General features: G+C 38.4%; 2 protein-coding genes across 5 annotated transcripts in view; one reads left to right on the forward strand and one right to left on the reverse strand.

Moving 5' to 3' along the window:
- Window positions 1–15,969, reverse strand: part of PLAG1 (PLAG1 zinc finger) — a 51,071-nt gene extending 35,102 nt beyond the window's left edge. For all 3 annotated transcript variants that reach the window (XM_073892779.1, XM_025870611.2, XM_073892778.1), the window contains exon 1: window positions 15,786–15,969. The gene's annotated coding sequence lies outside the window, so the exon portion shown is untranslated. The remainder of the gene's footprint in view (window positions 1–15,785) is intronic.
- A 397-nt stretch (window positions 15,970–16,366) lies between these two features.
- Window positions 16,367–22,289, forward strand: CHCHD7 (coiled-coil-helix-coiled-coil-helix domain containing 7). Of its 2 annotated transcripts, XR_003207918.2 has the most exons (5): window positions 16,367–16,501; window positions 19,770–19,839; window positions 21,291–21,389; window positions 21,528–21,588; window positions 22,146–22,289. XR_003207918.2 is itself a non-coding variant. In XM_025870613.2 (4 exons), exons 2-4 carry the CDS (start codon window positions 19,786–19,788, stop codon window positions 22,248–22,250), a joined length of 258 nt encoding a protein of 85 aa, XP_025726398.1. In that variant the 5' UTR covers window positions 16,367–16,501; window positions 19,770–19,785; the 3' UTR covers window positions 22,251–22,289. The 2 variants fall into 2 exon arrangements, 1 of the variants encoding a protein (XP_025726398.1); XM_025870613.2 differs by lacking the exon at window positions 21,528–21,588.
- The last annotated feature ends 623 nt before the right edge of the window (window positions 22,290–22,912 follow it).

Here is a 22,912-nt window from a genome sequence, read left to right on the forward strand (position 1 = left end):
CTCCTCTGAAGCCTTGCCTGACCCACAGGAGGTGGCCCACTATTCTGGAAGAGCAAGAGGTAAAGAGGAGCCAGGCGGGGGGCCGTGGTGGTGGCCCCCATCTTCTTCTGGGGACTGGGCAGGCCACTGGGTGCGAGGGTGGAGAAATGAGGAGGTGAGGGCTGAGAATCAGTGAGGAGAGGACTGAACAAAGGAACGAAGAGGAGATCCACAGCTAAAAGACTGGCTCTGTATCACTAAAGAACCAACTGTGATCTGGGGTGGGGTGGGGTGGCGTCTCATTCACAACAGCATAAAAATCCTTTGGTGTGGCATTCAAGATCTGATACATTCTGGTCCCAGTCTCCCTTTCCAGCCTCACCTACCATCATTCTGTTCACCCCTGACACCTTAGACTTCAGTTCCAGGTGAGGGCCCAGCATGTGCCACATGCCCAGAACAGTCACCCCTCCCACCTGCTGCTCTAGGACCACCTCCTCTGCGGAGGGAATAACCTATTGCTATCAAACTACTTCCTCTGTAGGTCCCCTCTGTTTCACGTCTCTACAATGGAAGTACTAGACCCACATCAGAAATTCCAACTGAATATAGACAAGGTGGCTTTGTGCCCAGGGACCTGAAGGAATGGAAGGGCCATTAATAAAACTACTGAAGTCTGAACTGCTGGTTTTAGGGACGTTGAGAGTTTGAGATGCCAGCCTTCCATTCAGGCAATCATGTCAAAAGAGGCCCTTGAAAATGGACGTCTAGAACTTGCCGGTGAGGAAAGGACTAGCAGTGATAAGGAAGAGAGTCACGTGTGCATGGCAGTGGACCACTGCTTCAGATCTGGATTATAGTAACATTTCAGTAACTCTCGTCTCACACCCATGGGCTCAGTTTATTCTGGATTCTGAGTCGACTTCACTTTCATAACTCATCCTTTCCTGCTCAAAAAGCTACAGTGCCTTCCACAGCACAGTGTGCAAACTCCTTGGGCTGGCAATCAAGGTTGTTCAGAGTCAGGCCTCAGCATACCTTTCCAGTCTCACCTTGTGGTCCCCCCAACAAACCCTCCTTTCCTGTCAGACTGGTATTCCTGGTGGCCCAGGACAATAAGCACACTTCTGCCTCCTCACCTCTGCTGAAACCATTCATTTCACCTGAAGGCCCTCCCTTCTTTCTGCCCATTCTTAACTCACACCTGTTCAAAGCCCACCTCAAGTTCACCTCTCCCGCCCTGGAATACCTGTCATTTTTACTGTCAGTACCATTCGTTTCGCGTTTTAAGATATGCTGCTTTGTGTTCTCTTTCATACATCAACCTATCATCCACAAGGCATAAAAGAAAAACAAGGAAAAGGTAGAAGGCAAATACAAGTATACCCTACAAGGGGCGGGAAGTACTCTTCTTACTTCTGGCTCGCATTTGGAGAATAAAGAAACTTCAAAAAGAAGATGGTCTGTGATGGGACTTATTGCACAGGTTAAGATGCAGACAGGTATGAGAGAAAAACTTTGCAGGGACTGGCCAAAGTAAAACACATGCACAGTCAAATGTGGGGTATGTCTCTAAATCCCCTAAATCTGTGGAGGGAAGTACACAAATAACAAAATAGGGATCTGGAACTTAACTTGGAATTTTGGAGAACTTGGGATGATACCATATACTGCATTAAATTCTTTCAGTTCTCTTGAGTGCTACGATCATCAGTGACATTTCTATCTCAGAAGTCTAGTATGTGAAATTAACTAAACACGATTTTCAATTGTCACGATAAAGAATTACATTGTTTACTGAACGAAAACCATCCAAAAATTCAAAAAGAGACACTTATTCTGAGGGGGGATGGTTTTGCTGTAAATGTGTTTTGAAGCAAAAACTGACAAAACTACACTTAGTGAGATCATTAAATCCTATAAAACAAAGTTTAGGTTTATACTTTAAAAATCTCCTTAAACTTAGCAAACTTATATTTTCCCCCCAATTCCTAATACATGGCTTACAAATAAGTAGACAGGGATGCCTGGGTGGCTCAGTTGGATAAGCGTCTGCCTTCAGCTCAGGTCATGATCCCGGAGTCCTGGGACTGAGTCGCGCATCGCATGGGGCTCCCTGCTCAGCAGGAAGTCTGCTTCTCCCTCCCTCTGCCTCTGCCTGCTGATCCCCCTGCTGGTGCACGTGCGCGCTCTCTCTCTCTCTCTCTGATAAATAAAATCTTAAAAAAAAAGATAAGTAGACACGTAGCATGTTCTAACTTGAGTTAGTAACTTTATGACTGAAAATTTTATTTTTACAAATTTTTTTTTAATACATAAATTCTAATCTGGATGTAATATAGGCTTATGCTAGCAAATTAACGTATCAATAACTGGCTTACATGGCCCGCCCATTCTAAAGACTTACTTATAAAAAAAGTCACAGAATTCCAGTTTCTGAAATCATGACTGCTCCTTGAATACACAAGCCTGCACTTCCTATCTCACAAGACTGTGGTAAGAACGAAATGAGAGAATATAGGTAAGAGTAAGGACTGCTATCCAGCCACAATCCTTTATAACAGACGCATGGCATTAATACTCAAAATATTTTAGGTGATATAATTTAAAAGTCATGTTGGCTAAATGATTCGGGGAATAATTTAACCAATCCAGTTAAGTTTCTTTTTCTTTTAAACAGAAACAGTCTCTTTTTTGTGCTCATTTTGGTTTTGCTTTTACTGGGAAGAACTTTTCACTAAAACTTGGCTAAAATTAAAAAAAAATCTTCTAATAGCTCTCATCTTGGATAAAAACCTCTGCTTTCTTATTTGATCAGTTTCAAGCTCTCTGAAAAATACTAGTACAATTCCACCTTATGCTAGTGAAGGAATCGATGAAACAGATAAAGGTGTTTACCTTTAAACATTCCCAAATTTCATTTTTTGGCAGCTGGATACCATCCTTCAGAACTGTATAACTTCAAAAGTCTAGCTTTAGTACAGCCTTAGACACAGAAACAGGGCGTACGAAAAGATCTTTAAAATGTATGGTAATGTGTGTGTTTCTTTTTCAGAAGTGGTTTTGGACGGCACGGCTTGACACAAAGCACGGAAAAGGAGTGCGTGCGGTACCGAGGCTCTGCCATACACAGGGTGGCAGCACTGAGAACAAAACCCAGACCGCCGGCAGAACGCCTGAATGGCCAAGGCAGCCTCACAAGTGTGCCTGGAATCTGATTAGGAAAACACTTCTTAGACACACGGGGATTTTGGTTTTAATTAAGAAATTCCTTTTAATTCTGGCACAGGTATCTTGCATTTTAGAAAAGCTCTTATGAGTCAGCCTCTGAATGTGATCAATTGCACTTTTCTCAAAACAAACTGCTTTCTCTTCCTCTTCCTGCACTGATAAAAGGTAAACTGAGTAGGATTAAATTTAAGCACCACATCATACTCAATGTTTAAGTAGAGCAACTGTATCTCAAGTGTGTGTATATACAAACACACACACACATACACACACACACATTTTGTTGTTATTGTTTTGTGGGTTTTTCCCCCCCAATTTATTAAACTAAAAACAAAAACAGTTCACCTATTTCTCCCACCCTCACCCCATCCTCTGCCTCTGGCAACTACCAATCTGTTCTCTGTATGTATGAGCTTGGTTTTATTTTTAGTATATTTAAATTAATTTAACATATAAGAAAGATCATACCGTATTTACCTTTCTCTGTCTTACTTCACTTAGCATAATACCATCAAAGTCCATCCATGTTGTCAACAAATGGTAAAATTTCATTTTTTTATGGCTGAATAATATTCCATTATATATAATATATATTACATATAATACAAAATTTTGTAATACTTTATAATACATTTTATATAGTATTATATATAAATGCCACATTTTATCCATGCATCCATCTATGGGCACTTAGGTTGTTCCCATATCCTGGTTATTGTAAATAATGCTGCAATGAATATGGGGGTGCACATATACTTTCAAAGTTAGTGTTTTCATTTCCTTTGGATAAACACCCAGAAGTGAAATAGCTGGATCATATGGTAGTTCTATTTTTAAATTTTTGAGGAACCTCCACACTATTTTCCACAGTGGCTGTACCAATTTACATTTGCACCAACAGTGCACAGGGTTCTCTTTTCTCCACACCCTTGCCAATACTTGTTATTTCTAGGCTTTTTGAAATAGCCACTCTTAACAGGTGTGAGGTGATTATCTCATGGTAGTTTTGATTTGCATTTCTCTGTTGATGAACGATGGTGAGCATCTTTTCATGTGTCTGTTGGCCAAGTGTATGTCTTCTTTGGAAAAATGTCTATTCAGATCCTCTACCCATTTTTTACTTGAATTGTTTGTTTTTTTGCAATTGAATTGTAGGAGTTTATATATTTTGGACATTTGTCCCTTACCAGATAAATGATTTGCAAATATTTCCTCCCATTCAATACGTCGTTTTTTCATTTTGTTCATGGTTTTCTTGCTGTGCACAAGCTTTTTAGTTTGATGTAGTCCCATTTATTTTTTTGTGGCTTTTGGTGTCAGATTTTAAAAATCATCACCAAAGACCTTTGTCAAGGAACTTACTGCCTATGTTTTCTTCTAGGAGTTTTGTGGTTTCAGGTCTTATATTCAATTCTTTAAACCATTTTTAGTTAATCTTTGTGTGGTAGAAGGTAGTGGTCCAGTTTCACTCTTTTGCATGTGGCTGCCCAATTTTCCTAGTACCATCTATTGAAGAGAGTGTGTTTTCCTCACTGTATATTCTTGACTCCTCTGTCATAAATTAATTGGCTATATATGTGTGGGTTTATTTCTGGGCTCTCTATTCTGTTCCACTGATCTATGTGTTTATTTTTATACCAACATCATACTGTTTTGATTACTATAACTTTGTAATATAGCTTGAAATCAGGGAATGTGATGCCTCCACTAGCTTTGCTCTTCTCAAGACTGTTTCAGCTATCTGGTGTTTTCTGTGGTTCCACACAAATTTTGGGATTGTGTGTTCCATTTCTGTGAGAAATGCCATTGGAATTTTGATAGGGATTGCACTGAATATTTAGATTGCTTTGGGCAGTATGGACATTTGAATGATATTAATTTTTCTAATCCATGAGCATTGGAGTATCTTTCTATTTATTTGTATCTTCTTCAATTTCTTTCACGTTTTTTAGTTTTCAAAATATAGATCTTTCACCTCCTTGGTTAAATTTATTCCTAGGTATTCTTTTTGATGCAATTGTAAATGGCAATTTTTTTTCTCTTTTTGATAGTTCATTATTAGCATACAGAAATGCAACAGATTTCTGTATATTGATTTTGTATCCTATAACTTCATGAATTTGGTTATTAAATTTAAGTTTTTTGATGGAGTCTTTAGGATTTCATTTATAGTATCACATCATCTGCACATAGTGGACAGTTTCACTTCTTCCTTTCCAATTTAAATGCCTCTTATTTCTTTTTCTTGCCTAATTTCTCTGGCTAAAACTTCCAATACTATGTTGCATAAAAGCGGCAAGAACAGGTATCCTTATCTTGTTCCTGATCCTAGAGGAAGTTTTCAGCTTTTCACCATTGAGTATGATGTTAGCTGTGGGCTTGTCCTGTATGGCTTTTATTATGTTGAAGATTGGTACCTCTATACCCACTTCATTGAGAGTTTTTATCATAAATGGATATTGAATTTTTTTCAAATGCTTTCTCTGCATCTACTGAGATGATCATATGACTTTTATCCTTGTTAATGTGGTTATTTGACTGATTTGTGGATATTGAGCCATTCTTACATTCCTGGAATAAATTCCACTTGATCATGGTATATGATTCTTTTAATGTATTATTGAATTCAGTTTGCTAACATTTTGTTGGGGATTTTCATGTTATGTTCATCAAGGATATTAACCTGTAATTTTCTTTTCTTGTGGCATCCTATTTGGTTTTGGTATCAGGGTAATGCTGGCTTCATAAAGTGAGTTTGGAAGAATTCCCTCCTCTTCTATTTTTTGGAAGAGTTCGAGAAAGATTAGTATTAATTCTTCTTTGAATGTTGGTAGAATTCACCAGTGGCGCCATCTGGTCCTAGACTTTTGTTTGCTGGAAAATTTTTGATTAGTGACTCAATCCCCTTACGAGTAATCGGTCTGTTAGTAATGGGTCTGTTCAGATTTTCTGTTTCATCATGAATCAGTTTTGGTAGATTGTATGTTTCTAGGGATTTATCTGTTTTTGTTTTTGTTTTTTCTCAGTTATCCAATTTGTTGGTGTATAATTGTTCATAGTAGTCTCTCATGATCCTTTGTACTTCTGTGGTATCACTTTTAACACCTCCTTTTTTCACTTCTGATCCTATCTGAGTCCTCTCTCTTTTTTACCTGGTGAGTAGCTAATGGTTTGTCAATTTTATCTTTTCAAAGAATCAGCTCTTAGTTTCCTATTTCTTTTTAGTCTCTTTAAACTCTATTTCACTTATTTCTGCTTTAATATATGTTATTTCCTTCCTTCTACTAACTCGGGGCTTAATTTGTTCTTTTTCTAGCTCCTTGAGGTGCAAAGTTAGGTTGTTCATTTGAACAAGAAGATATAGCACTTGTAAATATTTATGCACCGAAATAGGAGCACCTAAATTTATAAAATAAATATTAACAGACATAAGGGAAGAAATAAACAGCAATACAACAACAAGGGACTTTAATACCTCACTAACATCAATGAAGAGATGATCCAGACAGAAAACCAGTAAGTTAACATTGGCCTTAAATGATATACTAGACCAGACTTAACAGACATTTACAGAACATTCCACCAAAAGCAACAGAATACACGTTCTTCTCAAGTGCACATGGAACATTTTCCAAGATAGATCATATGCTAGACCACAAAAGAAAGTCTTAAGAGGATTAAAGTCATTATCAGGCATCTTTTCCAACCACACTGGCATGAAATTAGAAATCAATTACATGAGGACAACTGGAAAATTCACAAACATGTGGAGAGTAAGCAACATGCTACTGAACAACCAACTGGTCAAAGAAGAAATCAAAAGAGAAATAAAAGAGACAAATGAAAATGGAGCTGGAACCTACCGAAGTTTATGGGATGCAGCAAAAGCAGTTCTAAGAGGGAAGTTCATAGCGATAAATGCCTACCTCAAGAAACAAGAGAAGCCTAGTGCATATTTAAAAAGATTACCCGAGGTATGATTAAAAGTGCTTCAAGGTAGAAACTTCTTTTAAGAAGAATATGATCTTGGGAACAAAACTGCTATTATTAAATACAAGCAGCTAAAGTTTTAAAGTAATTGTCTTAATTATGTTATAACGTCCAAAAAGAGAGACTTTTAAGGAAAACATCTGTAATGCTACTTAAAATGAACTAAAATACCCTTAAGAGTCTTAAATGCTTAATGATTAAAAATTTCAAATGCAGTGTATATGCAAGTGACATAGATAAAAACAGTTCTAACCCATTTGTCACCACTCTTCCTTCAAAAATAACTATAATAATTGAATATTACAATTCTCTAATTTTGTGCCTGTATTTGAAAAACATATTCTCATTGTGTCAAAAGATACTCTGTTTATGAACTTCTACAAACTGTCAGATAATTATATGTATTCACTTTGTTTACTAACTTCTAGGCATATAAAAATAAATTCAGGTACAGAAACAGCTTTCAATTAAAATTCCCTAATTTCAGTAGCACATCAAGTTATCCAAATTTTTAAAACCTTCATTCTATGTCTAATTAAATGTTACATGATACTTCCATTTTGATTTACGATTATATATTTTACATGTATTACCTTTTAAAATGTACTGTATGCCAAATTATTTCTAAGGAATGTTTGTCTTATACTTTTTTCTTAAAAAGAAACTAAAGCAAATTACCTTAAAAGCTAAGCCTGATACATATACTTTACACAGGGCATAGTTAAATCAGTTATTTGTTTATATGACAGGAGCTCTGAGGATGCTCAAATTTTATGAAGCATTAAAAGAAAGGCATAAAATATCACCAACTGCTGTTAGAAGAGTGCACTGTATTTGGAGGCATTCTCCTTCTTTGAAACATTTTACACTCTTCCAAAAAAGAACTACTAGAGCTGCTTCTACCACTCTTGGTATAACTTACCTATTTTCTTATATGTCTAAATCTATTTGAGAGCTGAAACTCTAAGCATCTGAATAGTGATTTGCAAATAAAATACTACTAATATTAGAAAAGTAACATAACCAAGGTTGAAATTTTATCCAATTGAATTACCTCAGGCAATAACAAATTAGAAAAACACGAAAAACATTTTCTCAGATTTACTTAGAAAATAAGTTTAGAAATACAAGGAAAGCAAATTCATGTTTGAGATGTACTTTCTAATCAGATATACTGGTCATATTAATATTTAAGGTTATAATAGATCTTATTCAGCTATATAAAGACACAACTCTCTCATAAACTGCAAATTTAGAACAAATTCAATTTTAAAGTAAGGGAGCTAATTTCTCTTCTTTGGAACAGAATAGTTATAGAAATTATATTTAGGAAATACAAAAAGCTTAAGAAAGGTAATATATTCTTAAATAAAACCCTATTTTCATTTCATTTGCTAAAGTTGATTAAAATAAACAACAACCCTCTTATTCTAACTTTTTTAGGGTATGATGAAAAGTGATGTGGGCGCTATATAATTCCAGCTTTAAGACAATACAAGAAAACAAATCAAATTACTTAGAAAATGTAGCAGACTAAAATTCAGCTGGTGTTATTTTTAACCTGAACGTTTGGACTACCTTAATCTTCTAGGTTCAGTTTCTTAAAATTCTCCTGATGGAGAACGATTCAATCAACTTTTTACTAATACACCTTTAAGAGAACAAAACTGATTAAAACATTTTCTCAGCTTGCCTTTCAGCCAAAGGAGCTAAAACCCTCATTCTCTGACTGATTTCTAGTTTAAGTCTCCAAAAATGTATCTCAAAATTAAAGGGATTAAAATGACAGAAATTTTTAAAAAAACTGATGGCAGCCTTTTAGCTGTAGCATTTAATCTGAGAATTAATATTCTCATATTCAGAAACCAAAAGATAGGCTATGATAAGTAGTCAATATGCACATGTGCAATTTCAATATTGGTTTGAGACAATAATTCAAATATTTGATAACTGTAAGTCTAAAATGAGCCTCTCATTCTCAAAAAAGGTAGAGTTCAAGACTCTGCAAGGGCAGATCATCATTCACAATCCGTAGAGGATTCAGCTGCCCTTTAAGAAAAGATGACTACTCTGCTCTCAAAAAATTTCTCATACTAAAGGAAACTTCTACACTGGAACATAACACTATAAGAAGTCTAGATCTTCCTTCAGAAAATCAATTGCTAATTAATAAATAGGAAAGAAAATTTTCCTTTAACTGTCAGCATACACCTAAAAACAGTCCAGAAATTAAGAACTTTGTTGACTGTTCTTATCTTTACCTTGTAAAAGCTTTTTAAATGTTATTAAGTATGTAGGAAATGATATAAATTATCATTAAAAAGCCCACAAGTACCTTGTTCTTAGACTAAGTTTTTAAAATCTATTTCATTAATCTAACAGAAAGCTTTAAACTTTCTGATGAAGAATGGAAAAAATAATTTTCAATATTTTCTAAGATTTTTCAGAACACTTCACTTAGGTACACATTTAAAGTAATCTTTAAAATCTTTTTAAAATAGGAAAAAATCATTTTTCCTTACTTAAAAATAAAGAATTGAAAATAACCACTACAAATTATTCTTAGAATTTAGTTTAATTCAAATCTAAGCTCTGGAAGAAAGGCTTTGGGAGAATCTATTTTTAAAAGGTTATTATAAAGTCAGCAATTTGTATGGGAAATACTCTCTTATAGATTCCCCCAATTATCTCTCTCCCCTTTTGGGGGGGTAGATTTATTATTTTTGCTTTGCAGGTATTCTTTACTCACATAAGACATTTTTAAATCTACCGTGATTTTAATTTTATTCTGAAATTCTCATCTCCCTACTTCTTTCCTATCAATTTTGGACATTTTAGTCCATTCTTATATTCCCTTTACACACTTTCATTATTTAAACTCTTATTTTTAAAAGGCATCAAAAGAACTTTCTAACACCTTCATAGTTCGAGGTTTTCTGTTTTTAGATTAGGAAAAAAAATGTCACTTTAAAAAAAATGCAAGGAAATATTTCAAGCAAATTGCTTATCCTATTAACCTAGGACCTAATTGCCTAAATTCACTCACTTTACATACGCACACACATTTCTTAGGTAGTCATCTCAAATTCCCAACACACACTGTGGTTAGTTTTAATACCATGATCCTGCAGTAACTCTGTTTACAAGACATCCAGGGACTTTTAAACACTAACAATTTTAATGCAGTATCACACCACTTCATTTTTTTAAAATGAGAATTTACTTGCTTTATAAAAATGGATTTCTGTTTTCTGATAAGCATTAATAAAAAAAAAAAAAGCAAAAGCCTTAACACCCTAAGGACAACAAACAAAAATACATACAGAAAACAAAAATACCAAACATACAGAAAACAAAAATACCAAACCACCCTTGATAGTTCCCCAGCATCCTATCCTTGTCAATACCACTCTGGAAAGAGGAGGCAGGGACAGGTGTACAAACTGAGTAGAATGCAAACCACTGGATAGCAGGCCAAGCGATTTAAAAGTAAAGATCAACTTATGCCTCTGTTATAATTTCTAGAAGGCTTTCGTACATGCATATTTCTTATAACATCAAATGTTAATAACTATACACTAATACTTTTATAAAATATTATGACCTAAACATTTTCATTTAATTTCTCTTAATTAAGCTTGAAAATTAAATTTGCTAATGAAATATAAAAGTTGTCCTGTTATAAATGAAAAGCAGTAATAGAGTGGATGTCAGGTTCAGACATTTCAAAAAAAATTAGGCACTGGAATAAATGCAAGAAGTAAAAATTAGCTACCTCCAAAGTGATCTTATCATAAAATGGAAAAGAATTCCCACGCATGAATCCTAAAATCATAGTTAACTTTACAGTTTATCAATCTGATGTACCCTGCCCTCACATTTAACTTATTTGTAAATACTTTCACAAGGCTACCTAAACACTTACTAATTAGTTAAATATGCTGACTACATTAATTCCTGTTAAAATTAAAGAAATTAAAGGTCCACTTTTGTTTTTTCACAGTAGCTGATATATATTCAAAGTATTTGATGTTTCAGGAAAGGTGTTTATCTGGTTCTTAAAACATTTAAAACATGGCTCAAGGGACAATTTATAGCCCTTTTACCTTTAACATATTCACTATCTTGGATTTTGTTGAACACCTTCAGTTGTTTTTTCCTTCTTCTGAAACTCTTCCCTTACTCAAATAACTAAAGAATCTAAGATGTTATCAACACAAAGAGAAAAAATTTATATTTATTCCCTACACATTTGGAAACACATCAAAAAGAACGAGTATTCCAGGCAGTGTAAGTAAACTCATTCAGCAAAACTTCTTTTTTTCTTGGGTTTGTGTGTGTGTGTGTGTATAAATGTGTGTGTAACAGGTAATATTTTGTATATCTTAATTTTCCAAAGAACAGAATTCTAAATAAAAAATATTAAAACATTCCTAGAAGGAACCAATATTTTGATTACACAGCTCAAGGGGCAAATGATTATTAAAACAAAACTTAAAAGATGGCTATAGATACATGTTTCAGTTATTTGGCTTTTCAAATACCAAAGACAGGAGCATGACATTTCATTTAGCAAACAACAATTTAATTCTTAGAAAGGAAAATTTCCAGAATACCAACCAAAATGTGTATAACAACAATCAGGATTATGTTAAAAATGAAGGGAAAAAAACCCCACCTTTGTAGGATATTAAAATACAAAGAGTACCCTTAAAAATTTTAAACTATATTGATAAAAGCAAATTCACTAATTTATTTAGCTGTAAGATGTCTGTTTATTAAAATATTTTGGTTATAATAAACATACAGATATGGAATTTTTTCAGTACTAGCCCATATCTATAAATTATCTTCCACAACAGCTAAACTCCTTATAGAACTTCGAACAGCAGAATTGGGCATATAAATTTCAAGTAAGAATCTCAAAGTAGGAGGTTTCTTAACTCTAACTGAAATAAAGATTTTGAGTATACAATATCCTTGGATTATTTATCTATAAATTATCTTCCACAACAGCTAAACTCCTTATAGAATTTCAAATAGCAGAATTAGGCATATAAATTTCAAGTAAGAATCTCAAAGTAGGAGGTTTCTCTAACTCTAACTGAAATAAAGATTTTGAGTATACAATATCCTTGGATTATTTCTGTAAATTGGTATAATTTAGTAGTAGCTTCAGAAAAAGTATGTTCAACAGACATTATATCTGAGACATTTAAAAAGCTCAATACAACCAATTCAAGTTAGATATTATGCTGTGCCCTATCTAAATAAGACTCTCTAAGGAATTAAAGATTTTATACTTTGTGCACTCTCAGTGCATTTTCTAATTCAGATAAGCAGCTAGTTGTATAAAACCCAAACACATAGAAACCTTTATACCACCCTTTGTGAGAGAGGAAAAAAATCACAACACCAGCACTTTTATTTAGGTTGACAATAAACTAATCATAACTTGAAGTGTCCAAACAAACTGAATAACTCAATGGTCTACTGTAACTGGAAGAAATATTTTTCCTTCACTTTTACAGAAACTGAATTTATTTGATATTAGTATGTAGTCTGTCAAAGTGGCAACTATTCAAGATCTAAAAGTCTCATTTATTTTAAACACAGAGCCTAATTCTGACTACTTATAGGTAATGTAACTTTCTTCAGCCAAAATACAATAAAAATGTAAGAGAAATTTCAAAGGTTGTATAAATATTAATGGCATTCTGACACCCCTGGACAGATGATTATTTGGGGGAAGGGGAAGTTTCTCTTTCCCATTGATAGTTTAATCACTTTCCAATCAGTTTTGATTTAACAGTGGTTCATGGGAATAATTTTTAATGAGTTCTTAGAAAGGTGTAATTGCTTCCAAAATCAGAAACCACAAGATGATGTACTCAAACACTACACCGATGTAATGCTGTTAGGGAGGTATTTACAGAAAGGTGCAGATAGGAGCTCAGTTGTGAACACATGTTAACATACAATGGGCTTCAAAACAATAATCTGTTTGTACAGTATGGAAAGTAAAAATATTCTGTATAAGATGTGTAAAAATCCAGCTCTAATTTTAATCTATTTCTATAACTAATAAAAAACAAAGAAAAATAGGCATTTATTGCAAAACTCCATATACCTGTGGAAAACGGAGCACAAGTAAATTCTATTTGAGATGAACCTTAATCTCAAATAGAATTCAGCTAACATCTGACATATTTTAAATTTTGAAAATATTGTGAAAATGTCAACCATCAGAGTCAACAGTAGTATATGATCAGTAAACATTTCCTGTTAAATAACACAAATAAATTCAACTTAAAAGATGCAAACTGATAGGTCTCAGGATTTTAAAACCTTTTAATTTCAAAGTAGCAGAGTTACAGCACATGTATAGGATGGGCTTTAAAAATGGGTATACGTAAACTTTTCCATGGTGTTGATGTATGTGCTTTTTTTTCCCCTTAAAGAAATGCCTACTGCTTACAGTGTAAAAGAATCTCCACCACTCTGTCTGCTTTCGACCAGAAGTCCTCAATGTACCTTCAGCCAAATTGAATATTAGGTATTTTACAGCTTTTACAAAATGGCTGTAAAATCACATTATGGGCATACACAGTTCTTTGATCTTGCTGCACAGAATTCATAACTGTTCAATAATGCTATACCATTACACCACACACCTTAAACTATTTCCATTTTTCCACAAATCCTTCCAAAATCAGCTTCTAAAGCAGAGAAATGTAACATGAAAAGTTCCTGGGAGGCTTGTTACACAAAAGAACAGCTTGGATACAAACTAATCTACACAATATTCATCTTCTGTTGAGCCTGTTTATCCCTCCTTTCCCTCTATCCCTCCTAAAGGTGGGTGCACTTGAGTAATGGAAAGAGAAGGCTCTTCCACCACCACACCCTCCCAGCACCTCTGCCTTTGGTCCTCAGACAGTGATTCTGTGCAGGTGATGAAAATCATAAGAAAAGAGAAGCTGTCCCTTTAAAATGCCCTGCTCTGTCCCACATCCCACGTGGAACCAACATCAGCAGCACTTTCCCATTAACTTCAATGTGATGCAAGAGGCACCATCCTTTTATATACGTAAAACCAGAAAACTTCAGCTTAATATTCTTTACTGAGGACGAACAGGTGAAGCAAACGGGTCAGGAAGGGAGAAACCAAGCAACTCCCACCCCTCCCCAAAAGGTGCTCCAGTTCTGCACTCCAGTCTCTCTGTGCAACATCACCTCTCTACCCCTCCTCTGTAGAGCCCAGTTTAAAGAAAGGAGGGAGCCACTAACAAAACCTGAAACATAAATGCGACGAAAATGCAATCTAAAGCCGGAAAGGTTTATTCTTCCAATCACACATATTAACTCTATTAAGAAAATGGCATCACTTTTTTTTCCACCCCCCAAAAAAACCCACCCCGCAAAGATCATTAAAAGAGAGTTATAAAATAGCAAATATAGTGTTTATCTTATCTCAGATCAGTCCACATTACCAATAAGTTTAGCAGTTTCTGCACTACCACCTCCCCCCTCCCTCCCCCTCCTTCTCTTGCATCGGATTTTCACGTTTTCTCATTGTCGGTTGAGTTATAAAAGGCTTTTGCCCTTCGAAAGTTTTAAAAAATAAATAAATATTAACTCCTTGGTCCCTGCAAAGTCAAAACGGACTTCAGGGGAAAGGCGGTTCATACTTTTACCTTTAGCGAGAAAAGGGGGAGCATCCCGGATTTTTAGGGATTTTTTGCGATTTTTAAAAAATTTTTATTTGGTTATATGCCTGAGTTCTCCCTCCATTTTGGTTGTTTATGATACTGACAACAAGCTGTCCCTGCTCTGTGCAGATCTCCTGCTTTCATTTAGCACCCCCTCCCCCTACCCCCCCTCGCAGCCACACATCCAGGGCTCACACCTCCCCGCAGACCCCGCACCCCGACCCCGACTCGCCCACCTGAGGAAAGGGCAAAAACAAATTCATTTCTCCAAAAAAGAAAAACCTCTTTTGAAAAAGGGGCAAAGTTACCCCAAGTCACTCAAAGTGCCCCCCAAATATTGCCGACTGCGGGTTTCCGCCAGGCCCTTTGGGAAGCGACCTTCCCCCGGGATGTTTTGGTGGAAAATGCGGAGAGTTTACTCTCAAAACTGAATTTATATTAATTTTTCCCTTATTTTTCGGGTCTCTAATGTCTTCCGCTCTCGCTGCTGCCGCTGCCGCTGTCACAATATTCACAGCACCAGAGAGGAGGAGGAGGAGGAGGAGGAAAACTTTTCAAACTTTCCAGACCCTGAATAAAGGGTTTTTTTTTTTTCCCACCGACCTCACCTTTGGGTCTCCAGCCGCATCGCCCCCTGCCCTGTCAGAAGCGACTTCGGGAGTCCTCACACCCCCGCTTAATTATTTTATTTTATTTTTTATTATTATTTTTCTCTCTGGGGTCCTGAGCTGGGGCTGAGAGTAGCACAAACTTTTCCTCCTCCTGCCGCCGCTGCTGCTCCTCTGCCCCCTCGGCTAGTCCCATAATTTAAATAACCCTGATATTTCTCCCGCTAAACGCCTCTCCGCCGCCCCGGACCCCGGGAGAACTCACCGCGGGGCTTTAACATCCTCCCTCCGGCCCGTCCGCCGCCTTTACACCGCCCGCGGAATTTCTAATAATTTTTTTCTCATATTTCGGGCTGGACGCGGCGGGCCTGGAAATTGTTTCCTTACGCCTCTTTCCAGCAGCCATTGTAGTGTATGCGCTGCCCCTGCAGCCCAACTTGCAGCTGCCGCTGCCGCCGCCGCCGCCGCCGCCGACGTCGCGCCCACCGCCGCCTCCCCCGGCCTGCTCGGCCGCCGCCCCCGCCTCCCGCCGGCCCGCCCCTGGTCCCCGCCCGCCGCTGTGCCCGCCCTCCGCGCGCGCTCCGCCCCGGGGCCGACCACTAGGCGCCGCCGCCGCCAGGAACGGGCCCGTCGATTGGGTCGCGGCGCCGCCCGTCAAACCAAAGTGTTAAGAGGCGGGCCGCGGCTCGGGGGGCGCGGCGGGGCGGGGGAAAGGGGCGGGGCCGCACGCTCGGCCCCGCCCACTCCTCCCGCCTCGGCCCTCCTCCCGCCAGCTGGGGGCGGGGCGAGACCCGCCCGCCCCCGCCCGGCAGGGCCCGGCACGGCTGTCAGTCTGGCGGCGGCGCGCGTTGATTGGGCTGGCGGCCGCCGGGGAGCGGGGGCAGCACGTTGGGATGCGCGCTACTTAAGGTCCAGCTGCGTGAGCCATTGACGTGTTTGGAGCTGGAGACGGCCTGGGCGCTGGCGAAGCGGTCGCCCGAGGTGAGTGGTCCCCCGCCCCTCCTTCCGCGGTGGCTCCGGGGATGCGAAAAGAGAGGGGTGCACGTGGGCTTCTGCGGGCCGGAATCCTCTCTCCTCCGTCGTGAAGCCGCTGCCACCAGGCCCTGCCTCAGCGCAGGCCCTTTCCTGTCGCTCCTCCTTTGCGCGACCCGGTTTTATTCGGGCTGGAGACGAGGAAGGTGACCTTCGCCCTCCCTGGACACCTCTAGCTCTTCCTTCACCCTGCTTCTCAGCCTTTGGGGCGTAATTGCCAGGCCCACCCCCAATTTCCTGCGTTTTCTTCTCCCCCCTGCCCCACTCGGCTCCATCGGAGGTCAGAGCAAGGTGTGTTCACCTGTGCCCGTCGTCCACTGTTAGACGGACAGCATCGCGGAAAGGCAGCAAGGCCGAGGACTCACATCTCCAGTTTCTCCATTCGACTGCCCGCCCCGCTGTACCATGCCAACTTCCTGACCCTGCCTTTCTGCACCCAGCAGTGGGTTAAGGGCTTTAGGTTCTCGCATAACGTGTTTCAACTTCCTGCTAGTTGCATTTGAGTTTTATCAGAGCCACAGACCCTGCCTTGGCTCTGACCAGCATGTGGGCATGGACCTGTTCAGTAATGTTCTCTTCTTCCCTTTCAAAGCTAGTTGGAGAGTGGGGATGTGAACTGGATGGGAAGGAAATCAAGACATACTTTTTAAAGCAGTTTGCCTTTTGGAGAAGATTTTAGAGTTACTCCTCAACTGTGCCGTGCTTTTGAGGCCCCTCCCTCAAATCTTTGGTTTTCTTTCTGGCTGTCCTTTGCAAGTAGAGCTCTGTAATATTTGTTTAGTGCCTCAGAAAGTAAGCAGATAAGTCCTCTCTAGCAGAACACTCGATCTTCCCTTTAGACCCTCTCCTCACTGTAAATTGACATTTCCTCTTCATTTCCAGTTGATACGTGAGGATTCATGCAAAGAAGGTGACATTTAGAAATCCAAACTTACATTGACTTGTATGTAGAATCCGGAAGGGAAAGGAAATGAAATCTGAATAAATTCATGGTCCGAACCTGATTTGCGTATATGTGATGTTACCTAGATGTTATTTTTTTTAAAGGATTCTTAACTGACAATAATAAAATGCAGTGAAAGTGCACTTTCATGTAAGGCACGCACCAGAGTTTGTCTATGTCTGATCATTGTTGAGATTATATATATAAGGAGTATGAACAGCTAAGCAGAGTTATGTGTTCTTACGTCATAGAATGAATGTAAAAAAGAAGGGTGTGAGTTCACTTAGTACCATCATCTCTTAGTAAGAAGTCAAGCCTGCAAAAGAATTCTGTTCAGGAGAGGAAGAACTTCTAGATATAATTGAATAGCAGCTTGAATTTCTTTTTTACCTAGATGCTTCTGTTAGCTAGGTATATTCATGTAGTGTTCAGTGGAAATCAGATTAGAGGATTCCTAAAAGTTAGAGGATCCTGAATTGACTAAACTTTTCTCCCATTCTTCTTTGCAAAGATTGATCTCTTTTAGCCTGGACATCCTGGGCTCTGAACTGGATGACTCTTGATTGCAAATACCACCACTTTTTAGGAGCTTATGGGGTTTGATTGATTTTCCTGAATGTACCTTATTTCTCTTAACATGACTGATAGTTTTTGACGGTGTCACCTAGGGAAAGAAAAGTAGAATCCACTTCATACAAAAATTCTGACCTTTCTCTAGTTATCCTGACTGATGCAGTCTTTTATTGGGTGGTGTTGGTGCAGGTCATACTGCATTATTGCTTATTTCTCCTTCCATCTTTAGGTGGAAGATGGTTAAGCTAGAACAGGATTCGAGAGTACAAGTTAGCTCAGACCCTTAAACTTAGTGCAGAGCATTTAAAAATGTTTGTGGGTGGCTCATCAATAGCATACCGATATACTGAAATGAAAAAATCACTTTGAAATAATTAACAGTTCGTTGATTGTTTTTCTTAATTTTCTCTTTTAGTTCCTTTCTGTGACATGTCTTCGAAGATAATAGGCATGCCAATTTCAGTTGAACTGCATTATTATAGAGAGCGGTTGTCCTGGAATATAGTTGACATATATGAGTAATGTGTGAATCACAATACTTGACTTGGAATCACTAGATGACTCTTAGGGAACTGTGATCATCTTTAATCGGTAAAGACTTCTGCAGAGCTCCATGTGTAGGGCTTGAGTTGGAAGATTAATGGACCACAGTAGCATCTGTGACTTCCTTTAACCAAGGGAAGTATCAGTTAAATAAAGATGCCACTGGAAGTAAAGTTTCATTTTTTCATTTTTAGCTTTTCAAAATGTCAATTAAGCAATAACTTTGTTTTTTAGTATATTGACCACCCTGGTGCTGGCTACAGAGTACACAGGTTCAGTAAACAAATGTTTTTGCTAATGTTGGGTTATACTTATTATTCCACACTTATTTTGTATGATGATCAAATGTATAATAACGAAGTAATCATTAGAATGCATGCTGTATTTGGGGCGCCTGGCTGGCTCAATCAGTTAAGCGTCTGACTTTTGATTTCTGCTCAGGTCATGATCTCAGGGTCCTGGGATCGAGCCTCATAGCAGGCTCCCCACTCAGCAGGGAGTCTGCTTGTCTCCCTCTGCACTCCCCCTCCCCCACTTGCACGTGCTCACTCTCAAATAAATACATAAATATATTTTTTAAAAAAGAATCCATGCTATATTCTTAGGTTTTTTTTTTTTTTTTACTATATTTAATAGCTTAACCTTTAGAAATAAAGATAAACTAAAACCGAACTATAACTGAACTATCTTCCTGGACATTATAATCAAATTTCAGTGGTTGAATTTAAATATGGCCCTCATGCTCAGGCACCATGGCAATGCAAAGGAAAAACCCAACCAAATATTTATTCTCGTAAAACAGAGGACATATGAAGTTCCTTACTGGGATAATCACTATGACAAAATTAATTTTTCTTTTTTTTTTTAAGATTTTGTTTTTTATTTATTTGACAGGGAGAGACACAGCGAGAGAGGGAACACAAGCTGGGGGAGTGGGAGAGGGAGAAGCAGGCTCCCCGTGGAGCAGGAAGCCCGACGTGGGGCTCGATCCCAGGACCCTGGGACCATGACCTGAGCCGAAGGCAGACACTTAACCGGCTGAGCCACCCAGGCGCCCCGACAAAATTAATTTTTCAAGTACTCATGGGTCTAATGAGATGTATTGATTTATTTTCTGTCATTCACTGTGTAACTCTTTTTTCCAACATCTGCCTGCAGTAAGAAAACTGTTAGGATGCCCATGGTAGCAGGAAGGCTGAGAGATCCTGACATAAACCCTTGCTTGTTGGTAAGGTGGTTTGCTTTTAATTTTCATGACTGTTAACTTGGTAAAACAGGCTTGTTCTGTTTTTGTGGGCATCTGTTTTCTATAGTTCTTGAATAAAGTTATTTCTCTACAAAAAATATTCCTGGCCAGTGTATCTTTATTTCACTAAACATTTTTAAGTATTCATAATTTAGCTAACAAAGATCCATCCCTTTGAAGTTTCCATTTGTATAATGTGCAAGCATTTACTAACCACTGTAACACCAGACAGGGGTATGTAACACCAAGGAAAATCTGTAGTCCAAAAGTGTCAAGTTGCAAAGCATATTTTTCAACTGCCACTGAAATTTGTGTCTTAATAGCAATAATTTCATCCTGTCCTTGAGACAGCCTGCTGTGAATAAGGGGCTATAATAGAATTTGCCTATTTAAAGCCTAAAGCTTTCCACAAAGGTACCATGTACACAAAATGTTTTGTTGTAATAATAATGTCTTATTGGCATTTATTTGGAATGAGTAGCCATACTGACTTGTGGCCTTGTCACCCTGGAATAATGCAGTCATCAGACTGGTGCCATTCCCTGAACCTATATGCATTTTTCAAATACACACATTCGTTAAATATTTGGCATAGAAATTTAGCTTTGTTTCATATATTAGCTCTGTGTTGAAGCTTTATTAAGTCTCTTTAGATAGACCATGTTTCTTAGATCTGTGAAGCAAATTACCTACCCCTTTAGTTAACGCTTTCCTTTAGATGACTTCTCAGAATCCTACTTTTCACTTTGAAGTTTGTTATCCAATCTACTTCCAGTTTAGACAGCTTAATTTTAATTCCCAAATGGCTCCTACCTTTCTTTGAACTTACAGCCCTGTGTTGCTCACTTAGGTTTTGAAGTGACATTAATGATATCTATTAAAACTGCATGCATAATAGTATATGTACTTGCGTAGTGGAGGGAATGATAGCCAAAAATACATTGAGATGAGTGGTGTTAATTTAAGTTGTCTTGATGTAGACCAGTTATTAGTGACTTACTTAGGATCTTGAAACCAGCTTAACATCAAACAGTCAGGTCCAAGTGAGAACTTGGAAAGGCAGGACAGCTGCACCCTGCATCAGGAGACTGTTTTAATTCTCGCTGTGCAGGAGTGATTTTCAGCACCTTGCACCTTGCCTCAGCTTCTTTGTTAAACGGTTACCAGGATAAATTATCTCAGTCCATGCTCGGGCTCAAGTTCCCGTGACCAGATATTCAGAAAACTGACCCAGACTATGAAAAGGAAGATGTCTGCTCTGAGCAGAATGAGTGCTGGGATGGTTGGAAAGATAATTCAGCTTCTGTTCATTATATGCTCATTAAAATGAACAGAAAGGAATGAGTTCATATTACCTGCTTTGGGGGGAAGCGGCTTCAGAAGTTTAGGATCCCATTCCACCCCTTAAATGATGCCTTTCTTACATATTTAAGGAATCTGATGCTTCTACCAGGTGTATGGATGAAAATAACTACGACAGGGAACGGTGTTCCACTTACTTCTTGAAGTACAAAAACTGCCGGAAATTCTGGGTAAGCCTAGCTTGATTAGCTTTGTGTTAAAACTCCACTCTTTGGCTTGAAACTGAAGCCCAAAATTAGTGAGTACCCACAATCTCTTCTTAGTAATGACTGGGGACACTTTTTGACTCTTCTTTGTGTGCCTTGAAGGATCCTTGAGGGCTCTTACTGGCTGCCTCCTCCGGGCTGGAAGAATGCAGGGCTCATATAGGTGGGTCTTCCTATGGATATTTAAGAGCAGCCCTAAAACAATGACCTTGTTATAATTTTAGTTCACCTGGATATGAACAGAATGGAGAGCTTGCTCTGTCATAACACATTTTAGGCTTCCATTTCTGCCTTCTCCTTTCCCACTGCCACCCACCGTTGTTAAAATGGTCCCATTTTTCTTGAGACCTTGGTATATGATTTCTGTTTCTGAGCACTGCATCCAGCCACTTCCTTCCCTCTTCTAAATTAACTGTTGCTTTCATGTGGCAGTTATTTAGTCGATCCTCTTGATGGACTGGACTCTTGTGTTCTTGTACTTAAACAGTATATATTCCCATCCCAATTACCATCAACATAGTCCTAGGGGAATGATCACTTCTATTTAATTGTTAGTTTGAAAAATATTGTCTGAAGTCCTCCTAGAATTAGTTTTTTGGTTCCTCTTTACACTTGGTTTTTAGAATTTCCTTTTTGAGGAAGTAGTAGCCAATAGCTGGCAAATGGTTAGCATTTAATACATGACTGATTTTGGTTTCTTCTTTTTATACCTATGTGCAGAATTCTGTCATGGTCCAGAGAAGACAGAATGGAGTGAAGCCATCTATGCCTACAGCAGCAGAAAGAGATGAGATCCTGGGGGCAATGGGAAAGATGCCTTACTGACTGTTTGCATTAAAATTGTTTATTTAATTTAGAAGCAGATCAATATTTTTAATGAAGATTACTGAAATCTTGTAGTCCCTTAACCCCTTTCAGGCCTTACCCAGACAGATCTTAAATTCCACAAGGGGAGATAAAGTTAAGTTAGCCTTGTGTCCTTTGTGTTTGCTCTCAGTGCCAGGGTGATAGTCTGCCAGTGCTGGCTGTGCCATGCAGCTGAGTTCACACGACTTCCCAAAGGTAAGGGAGCATTAGGAAAGGTGATAGGAGGAATGGGACTTTTCACCTGGCGGTGGAAGGAAGGGGATATTTCCAAGGATGGGAAATGATGCAAGCAACAATATGATGGGAAGAAACCTCAAGCTAACTTTGGAGAAGTGGTCTGTAGAGTTTTCCACCTAGAGTTTAAGGTGGTTGGTGGAGTGGCAGAACAGAGACTGGGAAGGTAAGTTCCGGGTGAATGTATGGTGGGCCTCAAGTCTCAGGCTCAGTCTAAAGTAAGACTTCCAACCTCACTTCATTCCTTTATCTTTGCTTAAAAAGGGGTAGTACGTTGACTGGGCAGGGAAGCAGGGGTGCAGGAGGGTCATCTTAAATAAATGGCCTGCAAAAGAACTGTTCCTTCCTTCTTTCCTTCCTTCCTTCCTTCCTTCCTTCCTTCCTTC

Source organism: Callorhinus ursinus, unplaced genomic scaffold (assembly GCF_003265705.2).
Source record: "Callorhinus ursinus isolate GAN/ISIS: 27379988/994484 unplaced genomic scaffold, GSC_fseal_2.0 scaffold5, whole genome shotgun sequence".
NCBI lineage: Eukaryota > Metazoa > Chordata > Mammalia > Carnivora > Otariidae > Callorhinus > Callorhinus ursinus.

Excerpts from the sequence above, each read along its gene's own strand:
- CHCHD7 (XM_025870613.2), top strand. The coding sequence starts at position 19,786 with ATGCCCATGGTAGCAGGAAGGCTGAGAGATCCTGACATAAACCCTTGC. Across the intron at positions 19,840-21,290 it reads ACATAAACCCTTGCTTGTTG|GAATCTGATGCTTCTACCAG; the intron begins GTAAGGTGGTTT and ends TACATATTTAAG. Across the intron at positions 21,390-22,145 it reads AAAACTGCCGGAAATTCTGG|AATTCTGTCATGGTCCAGAG; the intron begins GTAAGCCTAGCT and ends ACCTATGTGCAG.